Genomic DNA, 19,273 nt, shown 5'->3' with positions numbered 1-19,273 from the left:
GGGTGATCCTGAGGAGCACCGGGAAGATCCAGTGTCGATAGTGCTTCATACGAGGAAATGTTACTGCACGTCATGAGACGCTGTTTTGCGGAGCTCGTCATAACTCTGGCACAAAGAAATGACGTCAGAAACTGTTTGGGGAGTTTTGGCGACGAGCATGGTGAATGCGTCCAATTCAATTCCTTTGAGGACATGATTGATCTTCTGTGCTTCAGTCATAGATAGATCAAGACGTTTACACAGGCCGACAATATCCTCAATATAGCTTGTGAAATTGTCACCTGGCTGTTGAATGTGAGAACCCAACCGTTGTTCGACGCGAAGTTTCCGAACAGCGAAGCGGCCGAAAACCTCTGTGAGGCCAGTTCTGAGTGCTGCCCAGGTTGAAATATCAGCTTCGTGGTTTCGGAACCACAAGCTGGCGACATCACATAAATAGATGATGACGTTGGTGAGCTTAACGTGGTCATCCCACTTATTGTAAGCACTCACACGCTCGTATGTAGTCAGCCAGTCCTTTACGTCGCGGTCGTCCGTGTCGGTGAAGATAGGTGGGTCGTGCTGCCGCGCTGGTCCCGAACAGATGATAGCGCTGGGAACAAGCGGGCCAAACTGGGTCGTGGCATCTGTCATGATGGTAGAGCCGGGCAAGGTGCGACTGCGGAGCTCCAGATTGGGAACAGGCGACTCCTCCACCAAGGTTCGCACAATAATATATGTATGTTAGGTAACAGCTACCAAGGCCAGCGTTCACAGCGACAGCTCGAGCTTCGTCCTCTTTGTCGCTCTTCACAACTTCATTGTCTTTAATCAATAAGCGAGTGCCCCGCCGGAGTGGCGCAGTGGATACGGCGTTCGGCTACTGTTCCTAAGGGTGTAGGATCGAATCCCGTCCTCGGCGGCTGCTTTTCGATGGAGGCGAAAAGCAAGGCGCCCGTGTACTGTGTGATGTCAGAGCATGTAAAAAAACCTCAGACGGTCGAAATTTCCGGAGTCCTCCACTACGGCGTCTCTCATAGCCTGAGTCGCTTTGGGACATTAAACTCCAGAAACCAAACCAAACCAATAAACGAGTGGCAAGGCGCTTGTACAAAGAAGAGGATCGCCGACTGGAACCGAAGACGGTTGCCATGTATGAAGTCGCACTAGCACCACTGACAACAAGCTTATTTGCTTCTTCACATTTCCCTTGAATCCTTCGTGGTCATATCTCACGTAATTTATCACAGCATAGGCACGTCGATCACGTGTCTGACAACATTATTCGGGTTCTTCGATAGGCGAATGGTAACTTTTCTGCTGCACCTCTGCCGATAAAGCCGAGGTGCCTTAGCCCGGCCAGCTAGAACATGTATGCGCAGTATCAAATCCTAAGCAAATCACACTGATAAACACACTACAATCCACTCAAAATTGCGCAGAGCGTTTCATCTTATCAAACAGCTTGCGTTACGCCTGCATTACTGCCATAAACACACTTGCAATCGCCGCGCCTTTCTTTTCGCCTAAGGCGTTTTCAGCTATGTCCTTTCCACACACTGCATCACAATACCCCTCAAATAAAGAATCATCTTTCTTTTTCAGCCCTTCACACATTATAACCCGTTTTGATTACATATATAAAGTTTCCGTTAAATATTCTACAGAAAGAAATGTGTCACGATTATTTCATTCCTGAAAAGCAGCGTTGACTGGAACGACCTTCACCCTTCCATCACTGCAATTCTATAATTGTGAAACATTCAAGACAACTGTATTTTCCGCCATATTTTAAACATATGGTATGACTATACATTGCTTTTTTTTACTACTCTTTTCTTTAATGCCTTCGGCCTCAGAAAGCGCGTGAAATGAATAAATAAAGCAAATGAATTAATGCTGTAGCGTAATTTACTTAAAGTAGGAGCTAAATTTTTATCGAGAAATTTTTATTTTCGATTTTGCCACCATCGAACTGTGACCGCGGCGGCCATCTCGAACGGCGGTGATTTCTCGTGAACTTTGAGTGAGCATGCAGTCAATCGCCACAGGCAATTACCTATTCAGGCAGGTATTTTTTTTTTACAGCTGACCTCTGGAAAAACGAATCCCTTCGGAAGTTAACTTGCACAACGTGGCTAGATCATTGCACTCGTTTCACACATGTCACTGATGCGTAACACAGAGACGGGAAATCATTTCTTAATCGGCGCTTGGTGAGTCCTAGTAGTGCTAACGATGCACAAAACATTTTGTGCACATATATAAACAGGAGAGACTCTATGGCAACGTTTCTACTTTGACCAGACGTAGAATGCTTTAAAAGAGTTACCGATGGGCTAGTTGGTCTTCAGCCCTTATCTTCATTTAACTCGAACACGCATAAGAGGAAAGAACAGAAAACTTTGTGTATTCTTTTCTTTCCGTCGTGTGCGTGTGCGTGCGTGCGTGTTGAGTCAAATGCGGTGAATATGATGAAAGAATGATTTGAAACTGCCAAAAGCCTAATACAGAACGATCGACTCAGTTCCTTACCTAGGCACATGTTTTCTATATAAACCAGAGTTATTTGCATTGTCTAGATCAGTTCGGCGGGTAAATATACCGGGGTAGTAAATCTTCTGTACCGCCGGGGTGGGGCAGTGGTTAGGGCGCTTGACTAGTGTTCCCTGAGCCGCTCTGGGACGTTACACCCCACAAAACAAACGAAACCGAACATTTCATTTTGTGGGAAAAAACAATAAAATTCTATATCTTAAAATGTGTTAAACCTGGTCCGGAGTTTATTTTGGTTATTATGAGTTATGGTTCTGTAGCAAGATGCCGTAAAGAACGCGGGTGCAGTTAAGCTCCGGTCCTGGATAATTATTGGTTTGGTTTCAGTATGGCAGTCTGGTTACGAAATGATGGAATGCTTCCACTGGTGTCAACCTTTAGTCGATTATGCCAAAGCAAGTAAAATTGAATGAAGAAACATTCGTCCCGGCCTAGAGCTAAATACTCAACCGTCAAATCGGGGAAGTCGCGTGCCGATTTGCTGTAGAAAGGATGACTAGATTGTGCAACGAAGAGATGTAATCGACTGCGATCGAGCAGATAGAAGGATTTGAAGAAACCCCAAGGAAAGAGTTCATTCTCGTTGTAATTAGTTCTCGTTGCTATCCTGAACACAAATAAAACACTAGCGACATCTACTTTTTTGGAACATTTAACTTTAGAAACTGTTTCCCAACGAGGAACAGAATACTTTATTGCCTAGGTAAGTGGTGAAGTGCAAATTGTAATCACCGCATTTTAATCTGTATTCGCTAAAAGTGCTTCATTCGGTAAAGGGGTAGAAAGAATCTGTCCATTGGCTACGGATAGGGTGAGGTGATATCGCTGATCATCTTTGTAACGAGGTGCGGCAATGGGTGTCTTGCTTCCTGCTGTGCATCGATCACTGCAAGTAAACACAAGTTCTGAAGTGTAGGCACCAAGAAACGCAGCACGTTCATATCCGTCAGTACTTCCTCCTCGTCGTCGAGGTTGTCTGCCCGACCTAAGCCACCGAAGATAAACACTCTTTCACCTACGTTGAAGCAGCCATGCGAGTGCCTGGCAGACGGGCCCGAGCCATGTGGTCTCACTTCGGTCCAGCGCGAAACTTCGGGGTTGTACTTGTGCATGTCTGCGAAGTAAGCGTCGCGCAGTGGGTTGTACCCTCCAAAAATGTAAAGCTCTCCTTTGTACACGAAGGCTGAATGCCCTTGTCGAGCCTCCGGAGGTACGCCTTGTACTTGAGGGCGCACCCAGGTCGAGGTGGTCGTTTCCAGGTAGTATAATGAGTTGTCGCAGACGAAACGATAACGGAAAGAAGGATCTGCTCGGCAACCACCCCACAGGTACGCTCGGGTTCCGATTACAGACACGGTGTGGAAGGAGCGCTTAACCGGGGCCTCTCCACTAGTGGCGAGCAGATGCCAGTGCATTGTTTCCATGTCTAAGACGTGAACATCTTGCGGACCATTGAAGACACCAAATATATGCAAGCGGGGACCCACCACGCAAGCCGAGTTGCCGTTAAGCGATGTCGGCGCCTGACCGAACACTCGCGGACGGCTCCATTCCATGGCGTCGCTGTCGAAGCGATAAAGGGTGGCTTGCGATGGCCACCCGTGCGGGCCGCCCCACACGTACGCGAAGCGGCCGTGTCCGACAATGGTGCGACGAAAAATGCTTTCCGGCCCACCACACGGGGACAGCGTCGTCCGGATCGCATTCCAGCGGCATGAGACGGGATCGAAGAAGATTACCTCGACGAAATTGCTTGAAAAAGGAGCCAGGGGGGCGTTGTAGCAGTGAAAGGAGTACACCATGCCGTTGATGCAGACAGAATTGTGATGAACCCGCTCTGGAACGCCGGTCAGCCGCGTTGCCCACATGTCGCATAGGCAGCCACTTCTCGAGGCTCGCTCGTTCAAGCTAGTGTGGTGGCGTCACTCAGTCTCATTCTGAAGGAGCAAAGCCGTGCTCAGACTCCGCCACGCATGCAGACCCAACTGATACAGAAGGATAATCACGTGCGGCAGATATCTGAAAATGTTTTAATTTATGATGCGGAATAGCGGGAAAAAGAAATCTATAACTGCTGTCACCCATGACAAGGTCAAAAATTCGTAACCCAGGCATAGAAGCTGTAAATAGGGTGCTTTATCTTTTGCCTATCTGTTTATCAACCGAGGCTTTCGTAACGCCACGAGCCTCATAACTTTTTTTTTTTCTGTTCGAAATCTGTTCATGTTATTCGTTAAAGTGAATTGATATAATATGGAGGCTAAATTTTAGGGAGCCTTAAAAAGCATGTGAAGGTTATAACTGCAATAATCTATGAAGGACGTATTCAGAAGAAAATACATTTACATAGTTTCCTTCGGGATTCACTGCGGTCTCTTCGTATAACAGTTGTTCCGTGCAGTTTATCAGAGCTAGAGCTTCAGCCCATTCACATCAAGAGCAGAAAACGGTTAGTTTCAGCTCCCCTCGATAGAGAAAGTGGTAGTTGAATGACAGGAATATGATACCTCCATTTAGGTTTCTCGCATATAAGTTCCAGAACACCCGGGGCACCTAAAATATTTTCGAGCTGGAATCACGCCATTCTAACACAGCTCCTTTCAATTCTGTGGCTAGCGGAAAACATTTCGGACTGCCCGTTTTAATACGACAGCGTTAAATGGGACGATATGCCGAAATTCCGGCGTCGTTGTCGCCGCTGTGAGCGTAGAAGCACGGGCATGGGAATGGCCGGTGGTAGCTGGCAGCTCACATGCTTGAGCACTGATTCTTCGGAATATTCACTGTAGAAAGTGGCAGCGCAAACGAAACGGGGGACACAAGAGAAGGCAAATAGACTACAGGACACTTTCTTTTGTAGCGGCCCCGCCGGGGTGGCTCAGTGGATAGGGCGCTCGACTGTGCCCAATGATACGGTATCGAATCCCGGCATCGGCGGCGGGTTTTCGATTGAGGTGAAAAGTAAGACGCCCGTGTGCTGTGGGATGCCAGTGCACGTTAAAGAACTCCAGGTGACCGCAATTTCCGGAACCCTCCACTACTGCGTCTATAGCCTCAGTCGTTTTAGGATGTTAAACTCTATAAACCAAACCATCTTCCAGCACCTTCCTCTGGCTGCGCCAAAAGAGCGGCCAATGCACGGCCGCTGGAAGAAAAAAAGACGGCAGCTGGAGGTGGCCGTGAAGCCGCGGCTGTTCTGTTCTGGCCTAGATCCGTGTCAGCTGTCTCGTCCTTCGCCCCTGAGGTCTTCGGCCTACACCACAATAAACCACTGATTAGTCCGCACGAAATTATTAATCGATTCTTCGGTGGTTTGTCCTACTTAGTGAGACCACATGATAACAGAAAGTTGGGAGGAATCGCTTACTCGGGTTGCTCCTTTCAACGTTGGAAAGTGGAATAAGAATCGTCCTTCCAGTGCTCATGTATGCGGAGTCAGGCACGCTACGCCTATAGGCCACGCAGGTGCGTTAATGCGGTTTTGTTAAAGTGGAGCTTTATATGTGGGCTGGTAACCTACGCTATCGTGTCATACCCTTAAATTCTAAGTGTCCCAAGTCATTTTTTTGTCCCTTGAAGCTTGCTGTTTCAACACATATAAAGATACATTTCCTTTCCTGCTACCTTATGCATAAAGAATGTACTACCACGCAGGAAAACTAGCTTCCATTATAATTAGCGTAACAACAGTGTACCTTAGGGGAACTAGCCCCGGAAATGGCAATAAACCAATATTATAACCATTTGAACATTTCCTCTGCTTAACACGGCGCATATATAAACTTTGCAGAGGTTCTTGCGGCCCTTCCGTACGGGGATTCTTTACATGTCTGGGTGTACAATCGTGAGCAAAGGTAGAGAGACTGGGGCTTTGACGGCAGTAGCGGCTGCGAGGCTGCATCGCGTCGCTGTTATCTCGTGCCGCGGGCTATCTGCGAGAGAGCCCTGACAGACTTCGCCCTCGCTCTCGCCAGGGAGCTTATCAATTCACAAATTATTAGTGTGGCGATCGGCTGCTCTGCTGCTAATGGTCTCGACGAACGCGAGTATACTTTGCGAAGTGTCCTGGAATTGTGTTGCGTATGGTAAGCCCCCTCTCAAGCGACCGGCGCGCTTAGATGGGTGGGGCGCAATCAGCAATTGTGGCCGGGGTCTTTTCATGCCCAATGAAGATAGCGATAACGCGTCCTTTTAAGGCCGATTCACATGGCTGACCTTGCAAGCACCAGGCGTCAAGCACAGCTCTGTAAGACATCCTCAGAGTAGCAGCGTAGAGGCGTGGTATTCGGTGCTCAAAAGGGTCCTCAGGGCATTGTGCTACGAACATCGCCGAGTCTGGGGAGCGTGTTTGCCGGCTGCCATGTTTGCACTGCGCTCCGTACCTCATGAAGTCACCGGGTTTAGTTCAGTTGAAATGGTATACGGCCGATCGCTCAGGTCACCCCTTCGCATGCTGCGCGAGACCTTGGAAGGCCAGGGCGACGGCCCCACCGTTCTCGAATATGTACTTCAGCTGCTAGAACGGCTTCAGCCATGCAGAGAGCTTGTCGAAGATGACATGTGATTGGCCCAGCAGAAAGCTAAACTCTACTACGACCGAGGCGCGTGGCGGCGTTCGTTTTCGGCAGGAGACAAGGTAATGCTGCTGGCCGCATCCAGAGCAAACAAGCTTGATGTGCCATGAGAGGGACCAGCAGAGGTTGTGGATAAAATTTCGGAAACCAACTATGCGGTAAAGATGCCCGGTAGACGAAAAGAGGCAAACATTTACCACTGCAATTTACCACTCCATGTAGGTCTTTGTTGCGGGCCTGGGATAATCGTGTATGGCAGCGATCTTCGCGTCCAGCGGCCTATGCGGTAGCCCCTCCCGATAACGTGACCAAGATACTAAACCTCGGTCTTTCCCCTCTGACACTTCTCTGAACGGATGGTCAACCCTGTCTCTCGTATCCGGGTTAAAATATCACGCAAGTGACGCAGGAGATCCTCCCAGCTATCGGAAAATACGGCAATGCTGTCGACGTACGGTAGCGCGTATGATTCCGTTGCTGACAACACTCTATCCAACAGCCGCGAGAAGCAAAGCGGCGCGTATTTTGAGCCCGAAACTCGTTACGAGCGGTCGTAAAGTGCCGACAGGTGAGATAAAGGCCGCGTACCGATTTGCCCTTTCCGTTAAAGCCCACTGTCCACCCTCCGGTCGAAAATATTTTCTTCCACGGTGACTGTGAGACTTCGCCCCTAGAACGTAAGGCCGCAAAATGTTTTTGAAAAGAGTAACTAATAACGCAGTTACAGCCACCGCAATCACTCGATTCTGTCATGCCTCTCTCCTTCCATTCCCGCGCAAAGGTTTTTCACTCTCCTGCCGAGGTCGTCTAGCCTCCGCAATACAAATTCCCCTTCCTCCTCCGCGTTTGGCGGGAGGTGGGGCGTGGCTCTCCGCGAGCGCGAAAAAAAAAAAAAAAAAGAAACGGTCGAGGGAGCGCGCGCCGCTGGATTCAGCCTGGCCGTGGCGAGGGAAAAGCGCGCTGCGAGCGGTAGACACCCATCCTTCTCCCGTCAGTCAGCGAGACGGATCAATTGACGTCGTTCCCGGTACGTACGTCATTATCGTGGCCGTCGAGCCAGCGCAGGAAACGGGGAATCTGGCTTCCCGGAGGAGAGCATGAGATAGCTTTGAATTGTATTTTCGATGCTTTGCGGCGCGCGTGTCACTGTAGCATTTTGCACAGACTATCCCCGGTACCTGATCGAAACACTGGGCTCCTTTGCTTAAAAGGGCCTTCCCTGGACAGTGGCCCTTTAAGGGGACCTCCCAATAGCCACAGGTCAAGTCGAGAATCGATACTTACTGGGCCCTGCTGACCGTTTCCACCTGCTACTCCAGGTGAGGAATGGGGTAAAGCTGGTCTCGAGTGACGGCATTTATCCTTCGGAAGTCAATGCAGGGCCGTGGCTCTTTTCCGGGCGCTTCTACTAGCATGATGGGGGAGGTGTATTCGTTTTCCGCCGGTACAATAACACCGAGATCAAGCATGCGTTTAATCTCGTTATTAAGATTTTCTTTCTGCCTCGGCGAGACGCGATACGGTCTGGAGCGGATAGGCTCCTCAGAAGTAAGCTGAATGTCAAGCTCTACTAAGGGTGTTTTACCCGGCGTATCCGTGAAAATGTCCTCGAAGTCTGAAAGTAGCCGCTGGAGGTCATCCTTTTGTCGCTCGCCGAGATCTGAATCGCCATGCATCCTCTCGAGAACTCCAGTGAAAGAGATTGTACCCCTACCGGGAAATGCAAATCGGTCTCTACCTCTTCGGGTGCATTCAGGGCTAGCTGGACGACCACCTCCCTTTGTCAATAGCGCTTCATGAGGTTGCCGTGGTACATTTTCATCCGGCACGCGCTTAGTCACAAGAAACGTCTGAGTATAACCGCGTCTTTAGGGCGAGCTGGCGCTTGTCAATACAAATCGACGCTGCGCCAATTGGCGGCCGGCGGGCTCAGGGTACTCCGGTAGTGCAAACGGTAATATGGCACACGGTACGATAAAGTTGTCTGTTATTGTGTTGTACGATCAAAGACGCCAACGTGTACTATCGTTTTCTTGGGTTGGAAATGGCTCTTAGCTCAGTTTGACCTAAGGCCAGCTTTTCCTGTCGATTTCGAATTTTAAATGTTGTGTTGTCACCAGCTGTTGATTTTCAACCGCTTTCCTTTAAAAAATCGTTTGTGATATTTGGATTACGTTAATGATCTGATATATCCTCTACCTCTGCGCGGACCAGCGCTATACGCCGCGTTAAGCAATGGTCAGCAGAGGCCGCTCTCGCTTAGAGCAAGCCAGTATTGTGATCCAAACATCCATTGCTATTAGATCACTGTCGCTAAAACGCACTTCAGCACAATCACATTCTTTAAATTGCTGATTTTGCCGTTCACAATAGCTGAATTAGAACTAGAATGTGTATTTAATTGGCCTGGAATGGATTATGGCTAAGGTGGTCCATCTCCATAAGTCTTTCGACAAGCACTTGCCAGCCAATTTCGTCCACTATCTTTAACTAGTATTTGCTGCAAAATCGCGGAACATGTCATATATTTTCATCCGGTAAAGTTTCTTGAATAGCAACTCATTTTCCACCCCATGCCGCATGACTTTAGAAAGTTTTTTCTTGTGAAATATAGCTTCTCTGTATGACTATAACGACATCAATTCTGTTCTAGTGATGGTTCCGAAGTGGAATGCGTCTTCTTAGATTTTTTAAAGCTTTTGACAAAATGCCCAACAACCTGATCCCGTATAACCTCCGAAACCTTAATATTGACCTTAACGTACTGGCATAGATTGCCTAGCTGGCGTACTAAATGGCGAATGACACTAAATGCACCTAAATGCTAAGTAATGCGCTTCTCACGTCGTAAAACCACAAATCTTTCAATCTATTATATTAACAAAACGATCTTAGAACCATCCCTGTCCACCAAATATCTTGGCGTTCTTCTAACTCCGAATCTCACTTGGAATGATCATGTCAGCCACATTATCGCCAAACCTAATCGCATGCTTGGACATTTAAAGCGAAGGTTTTCTATAGCTTCTTCTTCTGTTAAACTAATGCTACCTAAATATTTGGTGCGTAGTAAACTTGATAATGCCTGATTAATTTGGGACTCCCAAACTAAATCCCTAATAGCCTATACTGAAGCGGTGCAAAATTTTGCAGCCCATTTTATTTGTTGTAGCTATAATCGGACAGAAAGTGTAACGCTCATGGAGACTGCATTATCACTAACCCCCTTCATGTGCGCAGAAAGGTGTCACGACTAAGCCTTTTCTTCAAACTTTATCTTACAAATGATTACCTGAAAAAAGCCCTGTTCATTCCACCCATCTACATCTAATCCAGCATTGATCATCCGCACAAACTCGGCATCCCACTTTGCCGCACTAGTGCTTGCTTAGTTTATCCCCCGGACGTCATCGGCGCAGAACCCCCTGCCAGCCGCTTTCCTCACCACTAGCAATACTGTAGAACTCAAAAAGCGGTTACGGGAACACTTCGCAGTAGATTAGCCATCTTTTATTTTTCTTCATTTCTGATGCTGCGCATTCCTGACGCCGATTTCCTCTGTGCACTTTTCTATTGCTAAAACTACTTTTACAATGTCCTTGATGTTTCTCTAATTGATATAACAGCTGCTCTTGCGATTTTCAGTTGTACTCTTTTCGACCACAGCTTGGTAACCCTGCCTTTCTTCTTCTCTTAGTTTGTTGTGTCCTTGCTGTCTCTTAGCATCATGAACTCTGCATTTTTTTACGCCTGCTAATATTTTACAATGACGTTGCAGAGTATTTTTCTTACTCTCGTTATTTATTATATTGGCTTAAATGACCTTTTGTGCATTGTTAAGCCGCGCACAAATCTGTGCCGCCCACTCCCTCTCAGATGCACTCTGCGTGGGCTATGAAGGAATGATAAATAAATAAATAAATAAATAAATAAATAAATAAATAAATAAATAAATAAATAAATAAATAAATAAATAAATAAATAAATAAATAAATAAATAAATAAATAAATAAATAAATACAGATGACCGAATAAAGCAGCGTGACGCAGTTTGGCGAAGTACTTGCTTTTAAGCTCCACACCACAGGAAGCAAACAAGAGCGAAATTAAGCCATTCACGCATAAAAAAAATATGAACTCCTCTTCGTGAGACACGTTTCCCACCTCCCCAACGCAAACGAAATTGAAGTTGCACCCAGAAGACCAAATAACAGTGTATTAAACGTTCAAATATGAACATTCAGCCTCTTTGTACAATATGTGGACGACCAATATCAATATGTGTGCATACTGCAACTTTTACAAATGTAGATGCAGTAAAGGGACGCTCCATGTACTTAACGGAAACTTCTTCATTTGTATATACACCTTCTTTTCCCCGCAGAAGTTGAAAACTTTGTAAATTTGCAAAAAGAGAAATTTAGGAATTACCTGTTTGAATAAGAATTCTCCTTTTCTCAAATGTCAAAACTCAAATTTTGTGCAGACAGATAAACTGCCCCGAATGGAACACGTTTTTGGTGAACAGGGCTCAAGTCCGAAAAACATTACATAGAAAGGTGAAGAATATACAACTGAATATACAAATCCGCGTTTTTTTAATGGTTGGCTGCGTACTTTACGGTATCTCTGGTATACGGCTACTTTAAACGTCCATCTTCGTTTCGTTTCTGCAAGCATATATATCTTATTTAGGGGCCGAGTACGCGTTAATTCGTTTACACATGACTTATATGAACGGTACAAACCAAAGTGAACGTAACTTATACGTTGACAATAGTGCTCCGTCAAACTGCACATGTAGAGGACCTGACAAATACTGATTATGTAATCATCGAGGATGGTTGGAGTTTTTCTTTCTTCAATCTCACTGTGTTGCTGACAGCAATGCAAGTGTTTTCGGGCATAGTTAAAGCTACGCGCTATATAGTACCGCTAAGGACACACGTTATAATTGCCAGATAAGGCTATGCGCTATAGGACCGATATATATATATATATATATATATATATATATATATATATGTATGTGTGTGTGTGTGTGTGTGTGTGTGCGTGCGTGCGTGCGTGCGTGCGTGCGCTCGCACGCTTTGATCTTCATGTGCAGATGCATGCATGAAGGTAAACAGCTGTGCCTACCGGGAGCAACTCGAAGTGGCCGCCCAGCGCCGGTGGCACCGATTGCAGTGGCGGGAAACGAGAGCGCACCCCAGCCGAGCGCTGCGGCAGCTAAGGAGGCGTGGTGGCGCCCCCAGGCGGGATCAAGGCAGCTAACGGCGGCCATGCTGGCAGCGCTAGTTGATGCGGCCACTGACAGCACAGTTGGCCCCGTTTCTTGGTGAAGGGGCCAGCATCAGGTGGCGAACCTAGCACCGCTGCAAATCAGTGATCCCCCAGTAAAGTGCACTGCTATCACAAACAATCCCGATACGTTGCTCGGAATACGCAGGCTGCAATGTATTAAACGGCGCCTATTAAGTATTGCCAATCGTAACTGGGCAATGCACTGACCAGAACCAGAGCGCAGCTTGCGTGGTCCCTACTAGAAGTCGTGTCAAACAGAAAGCGTGAATGTCAGCCCGGGACTCTGCGATTACCTTCCACGTTTATATGGTTAAATTCGCACGAGATCAAAGCACTAAACAGCGATTGCAGGAGCTGAAGGAAGCTCTGTCACTTCATCTACGATCTAGTAACACAAATCTATATCATTCGGGGCTGCTCGATCACGGGATTGGATCGCAAGCCGCCGCTATCTCGCTGTTGCTCGATGGCTCGATGGCAACGAAATCATTCGCACAGCTCATTTTGCGAGCACCACCTTCCCTGCGAAGCTGTTCAAAATAGGCGTTTCTGGACCATAGTATTTATTTTTCTCGGGCGACCCATATCTGTACACTGTTTTCAATATCCGAGTTTGAAATTGCCCTTTATTATTTACACAACAAGCTTGCTTAGTTAATGCTAGCTAATTAAACATCTAATCATTACACTCTATAGCGTACATAACGTACGCTTTTCTGCACAACGAACCTACGCCGACGGCAGCAAGGTATGCCGAGTGTTTTCTTTCACTGTTTGTAGATCGTTATTTCGATACCTGCGAGGGATACGTCGGTGTGATCTCTGCAGATGGATTGTACAGCAAGGGCGGACATTTTGTACTTTGCAACCTCAGTGGTGAAACGATTAATTAACTAAAATCAGGTAATTAACTTTTTGACTTTTGATTTGAAGGTACAACATTGTATTATGAAATTGCAGGCCGTCAACACAGGATTTTAGTCCACTTTGAAAATTTTCTCCATGGGCAGTACATTTCGATATATTTAGCGTCAGAAATATGCATTTTTCATCTCGTAAAGTTGTTTTCTCGCGATGCACGCACTTAAAACGGAGTCTTTATGCGTAGTAATGCCGCGTAAATCAAAATAACTGCTTCTAGAGTATAAAATAGACAAACGACTTCCGCGTTTGCTACATTATAAAGGCAAGCAACGCCATTTTAAAAATTTGCGTTGTGGGATCCAACTTTTCGACATAAATATGCGTATATCTAATTTTAACTCTTGCGAGCTCCTAGGGAATATATTCCCACCTAATTGAAGTAACTCTACAGACCTGAAAAATGCAGTAAATAGGCAGAAAAATCATAGACTGTTTTCATATAATCTACTTAACGCTGCACATTTTCTAGAACATCGCGCTATTTTTCCCTGCCTGGTGTTCGTGCGCGCGTCTTTCGTCGCCAGGAAAGTAAATTACAAATAGTAAGCCATGCGGTGTAAATATATATATATATATATATATATATATATATATATATATATATATATATATATATATATATATATATACGTAACTATATTATATACAATGAATTTATCTCAAGTACCGCTGTTGCGCGTGCGAAAAGCCATCTCGGCCACCATTTTTGCCGGGATGCCATGCGAAAATGGGGAGAAGAGTTCGCTGTGCGTCCTTTTCTATCCAACGAAGTCCCTCGCTTCATGGGTGCCACGAACTGCTGCACAATAACTGCGTGCAATGCTAGCATCTTCTAGGTCTTCGGATTGCAAGCACTGTATTGTCCCCGCCTCGCCTAGCTCACCTCCAGCGAGAACACAGGGCCAGAGTTCGCCAGCCTCCTGTCGTCATGGGTAAACGGGAGGGGGTGGGGGGAGTGTCCCAGTGTGTCCAGAGACAACTCACGCGTCCGTGTCCAGGCTAGAAGAAACCAGCCCTGCACTACACTGCTGTTTGAAAAATACGCATTTCTCAGTAGCCCGTCTCTTCAAACGCTCTTCGCCGGGCGGCCTCAAGAGGGGTGCGCTACTGGAAAAAGGTCCGATCTGTAATGTACGATCCTCGTTTAAACCCGTGCTTTAGCTTGCACGTGAGATGAATACAATATGATTCGAATCTACCACGTAGGAATATATTTCACGGTAGGCTTTCGGTGACATCTCAAGCGCTTTGCCTAACTTTTTCTGTCTAAATGGCCGGGCGATTCACGGCAGAACTACCTGCAGATCGTGTATTGTATGAGTCGCGCATGTGCTCTGGTCGTTATCATGCAGCCGCTTGTAGACTATATATATATATATATATATATATATATATATATATACCAGTAACAATCTCGAATAAACGCCCTTCTTGTTGCTTCCACGCTTCGTGTTCATTGTTGGATGCCGGAACAGATCTGTTTTTCGTTTTCATTTCCTCATGGTGTAAGCCAGTGAACAGATACTGAAGAGCTAGTGACTGGTGTTGCTTGCTTGAAAGATCAAGACGGCTGCTCCCGGTCCCTTTTATTTTATTTGAAAATACTGCAGCCCCTCAAGGGGCTATAGCAGGAGTGGGTACAAAAATGTGGAACAATTCCACGCATACAAAAGTACATACAAGCATTACAAATATAAACGCTAGAAAAACAACATACAATGCTACGACTCAATTGCCGACGCAAAATCAGAGATTGATAGTGCACGAATGTTGCCATCCAAAGAATTCCAACACTCCACAGTGCGCGGAAAAAAACTGTATTTGAAAACGTTAGTGCGGGCAAAAAAAGGTTGGATATTAAGATCGTGATGGCTCCTGGTTGCAGATGGTTTTGAAAACGAGATATGCTTACCCTCTGAAAGGCAATTAGCAGAATGAACTATGGAGTGAAGAAGTTTTAAGGACTCAGTTTTTCGGCGGGATGCAAGCGGGCTTATGTTTAGGGAAGACATCGCAGATGAGGGTGAAAAATGAAAGTCGTAGCGGCGAAAAATAAATCTTACAGCTTTACGTTGCACAGATCTATTTGATCGATTTCACATTGCTTGTATGGATTCCAGACATTAGAAGCGTATTCAAGAATAGGGCGAATTAGAGTTATGTACATGAGCAATTTTGCTTCTTTAGGAGCATCCCGTACTGCGCCTCGTAAGTAACCTACCTTTTTAAGAGCTTTAGCTGTGATGTAATCGGTGTGTTTTGACCATTGCATATTGTGAGAAAAAACGACGCCAAGATATTTATATTCATGAACCCTTTGCAGTGATGCATAGTCGTAAATAGAAGGTGATAGGCGGTTGGTGAAAGACATGACAACTGTTTTGCTGAAATTGATGTTCATCTGCCACGTATTGCACCAGTCACAGAACATACCAAAAGACTCATTCAGAAGGAGGTGATCATTAACAGAGTTGATAGTGTGGTACAGTACGCAATCATCGGCGTATAGACGGATCTTAGAGGTTATACTGTCAGGTAAATCATTAATATAGAGCAAAAATAGCAAAGGGCCAAGGACAGAGCCTTGGGGGACACCTGAGGTAACATCGGCTAAAGAAGAATCGACGGAGTTGAAGCGAACAGACTGGGAGCGGTGTGACAGGAAATCGGCAATCCAATCAGCGAGTTGAAAGTTATTGAGAATTACTTTTAGTTTGCATAACAATTTAGAGTGAAGGACCGTGTCGAAAGCTTTTGAGAAATCGATGAATATAGCATCGATTTGGTTACCGGCGTCTATGCTGAGAAGAATGTCATGTGCAAATTCGGTTAACTGAGTCACTGTACTAAACCCCTTACGAAACCCGTGTTGAGCTCTGGACAGACGATTATTTGCTTCAAGAAATTCCATAATGTGTTTATAAATAATGTGCTCTAGGATCTTACATGAATGTGCAGTTAAAGAGATCGGCCTATAGTTAGAAAGCAGTTGTTTGTTGCCGGATTTATAGAGAGGGAGTACATTGGCGAGTTTTCATGAGGAAGGGACAATGCCAGTGGAAAGAGATTTTTGAAATATAATTGAGAGATATCGAGATGACCAGAGGGAATAACGTGCTAGGAAGGTGTTTGGGATACAGTCCGGTCCAGCGCAATTTTTTGTGTCAAGGCACAAGATAAGATTTAAAATCCCCGGAGTGCTAACCATGATATCTGAGATAGAATGATCATGATTAGGAAGACTGAAAGGTGGAATCATGTTATTATCACGTGCAAAGACGGAATAAAAGTAGGCATTAAATGCATCAGATATTTGAACAGGGTCAGTCACAATTTCTTCATTAATAACAAATGAGGTGGAGGAAGTGTTTGAGGGTAGAAAGAGCGCCAAAATTTACGAGGGTTATCTCTTAGCAGCCCTTGGAGCTCAACGCGGAAATAGAAATCTTTAGCAGAGTGCATTTTAATTCGAAGTTCATTTTTTGCAGCTTGAAATCGAGCAACAACATCAGGGTTATTGTTACGTGCCATGCGTCTCAGCCGGGCTACACGACGTGACATCTGTAAAACATCGCGATTAATGCAAGGAAGAGTAGGATTTCTTTTCTTTGTTTTGACGGGAACAAACTGTTTAATGCACAGTCTAACAATTTTTTCGAAATATTCAACAAGGTCATCAACGTCGCCGTCACGGCTGAGCGCGCAGAAGGCGTCGAAGCACTCGGCTAGTTTGTCGATTACGGAGTTGTCGTCTGCGTGATGGAAATCCGGAAATGACGTGAAGGAGTACTGTGGGTTACTAGAGAAGCGGGACAGGGTAAGGAGAACTGCTTCATGGTCAGAAATACCATCGACAACCGTACACTGAAACCCGGTGTCTATTAGGTTGGGGCTTAGAAAGATTAAGTCTAGCAATGAATTCAGCCTGGTGGGAAGCGTAACTATTTGAGTGACTCCAAGAGAGAGTGAGAGATCCATCAACTCTTTTGCTAAAGAAGCGTCATGGCGAGAATAACACATCGATGGCCAGTGAATACCAGGCACGTTGAAATCACCCATGAAGATGATGTTTGATACTGAAAGGCTATGTATGAACTGACCAACAGAGTGCAAAACATCAGCAGAGGTTCCGGGGGGTCGGTAAAAAACGCCAATAATAACAGTCTGTTTTTCTAAATAAAGCTTGCACCAAATTGACTCGGTGTTTCAAGGAGCAGGAAGAATAGAAAATCTAAGATAAGAACGCAGAAGTAAAGCAACACCACCTCCTTTGCCCTCATGCCTGTCAGCACGGATAGCAAGGTAACCAGGTGGGGTAAATTCAGAGTCATATATGTCAGGGTGAAGCCAGGTTTCAGTGATGCCAATAATGTGAGGGTCATGGGAGGACACAAGCGCGAGAAGATCAGGGAGTTTGTTAGAGATACTTCTAGCATTAAGATTTAAGACAACGAGACTTGGTGGCGAGCTAGGTGAACGTCAACGGGGTAACGGAGGAAGCTCACTAGATTCGGTAGCTTCACGACAGGGTAACGAATGAAGCTCAGAAGATTCGGTCGCATCGTGATGGGGGTCCCGTTTCAAGCTACTCGAAGCTTCATCCCATGTGTACCTGACACCATCAATGAAAGCGTGATTGTACCGAAGCTTCACTTTTGAACCACCGTCACGAAGCGAGGAAGATGCATTCCATATTTTCTTACGAAGGGCACGGACGCTCGCAGAGAAATCCTCAGTGATGTAAAAATCTTCCCCTTTGAGTTTCGATACGTTTTTCATGACAATAATCTTCTCACTGAAGTCGAGGATCCTTAGAATGACAGGTCGTGTACGTCCATCACTGGGTCTGCCGATGCGATGACAACGCTCAATGCGCGGACATTCTATGCGAAGATTTTCAGTAAATATTTTGCGGATTTTGGACAATAAACTGGCGCCATCTTCATCAGGACTCTCATGTAGACCGTGCACAACAAGATTGTTCCGCCTTGACCGGTTTTCTAAGTCTTCATTCTTTACAAGCAAGTTGGATATTGTTTTTTTTTTTTAATGAGGTAATGTCCGAACCGAGGTTAGCGCTCAATGACTCAGAGGCTGAAGGAGTTGCAGATGATTCCAGTGATGAAACACGAGCTTCGAGGACATCAAGACGAGCGGAAAAAGTTTTCTTAATATCTGTAATGTCACTAGCGATTCGTTCTTGACCAGCAATCAGTTGCGAGAGCTGAGAAAGGACGTCTGCGACCCCCGGAGTGGAGGACAAGTCAGTATTGGAACGCGTTGCCCGCTTCCCACTAAGATGTTTAGACGAGTTAGCTGAGACTGATCGTTTAGGGGGGCCTGGGTTTTGTTCAACGTCCCCGCTTTGTAGAAGGCGAGAAAAGCAAAATACAGCATTTGAACAGAAGGTAACAAAACTGTGTGGGCAGGAAAACAGCAGCAAACAACGATCATCAGATCGAACGCAGTGAGCGTTCTTTAGGTAACATACCTGCACGAAGAACATGCAACGATTAGGCATCTTGTAAAGGCTGCTGCCGTCCTGCCCACTGAAGCGGTACGCCGGTGCGGTCCGATTTATAGTCTGAGGAAGAGCTGACGTAGACCAAGGGCCGATGGTGATTGGACGGTGTAGACATGCACGTGGGAAGCCGTCAGGTGCCCAGGGGAGCACGCCAGGTATATCACCAACAAGGGTGACATGGCAGTCCGTAGCGAAGCTGATGGTCCCATCCACCAGAGACTGTCTCAAAAAGAGAACCAAGGGTTTGATCTAAAGTTGACCACCAGTTCACTGTCGCTATTACCAACTACATACATTACGTGCAGGAAGCAGACCATGTTTGATAGCTCCGGAAGTATTACAGCGTGAACCAAAAGTCTTAAAAGTGGTGGATGCGCCTCCTTTATATAATTCTCAAGTGAACCACTCTGTC

At 45.9% G+C, this 19,273-nt stretch overlaps 1 protein-coding gene and 1 pseudogene across 1 annotated transcript; both read right to left on the bottom strand.

Moving 5' to 3' along the window:
- Window positions 1–3,335: 3,335 nt before the first annotated feature.
- On the bottom strand, window positions 3,336–4,403 carry LOC146184619 (kelch domain-containing protein 3-like). The gene has a single exon (XM_084608592.1). The coding sequence runs from the start codon at window positions 4,401–4,403 to the stop codon at window positions 3,336–3,338; it is 1,068 nt and encodes a 355-aa protein (XP_084464718.1).
- A 13,413-nt stretch (window positions 4,404–17,816) lies between these two features.
- LOC146184618 (uncharacterized) lies at window positions 17,817–19,068 on the bottom strand (annotated as a pseudogene).
- Between the last annotated feature and the right edge of the window lie 205 nt (window positions 19,069–19,273).

The sequence above is a fragment of the Amblyomma maculatum genome, chromosome 7 (assembly GCF_055883805.1).
Source record: "Amblyomma maculatum isolate TAMU_Amacu chromosome 7, ASM5588380v1, whole genome shotgun sequence".
NCBI lineage: Eukaryota > Metazoa > Arthropoda > Arachnida > Ixodida > Ixodidae > Amblyomma > Amblyomma maculatum.
This window is presented reverse-complemented; position numbering and strand designations above follow the sequence as displayed.

What these genes read in the sequence shown, in the direction of transcription:
- LOC146184619 (XM_084608592.1), bottom strand. Translation starts at nt 4,403, where the DNA reads ATGTGGGCAACGCGGCTGACCGGCGTTCCAGAGCGGGTTCATCACAAT.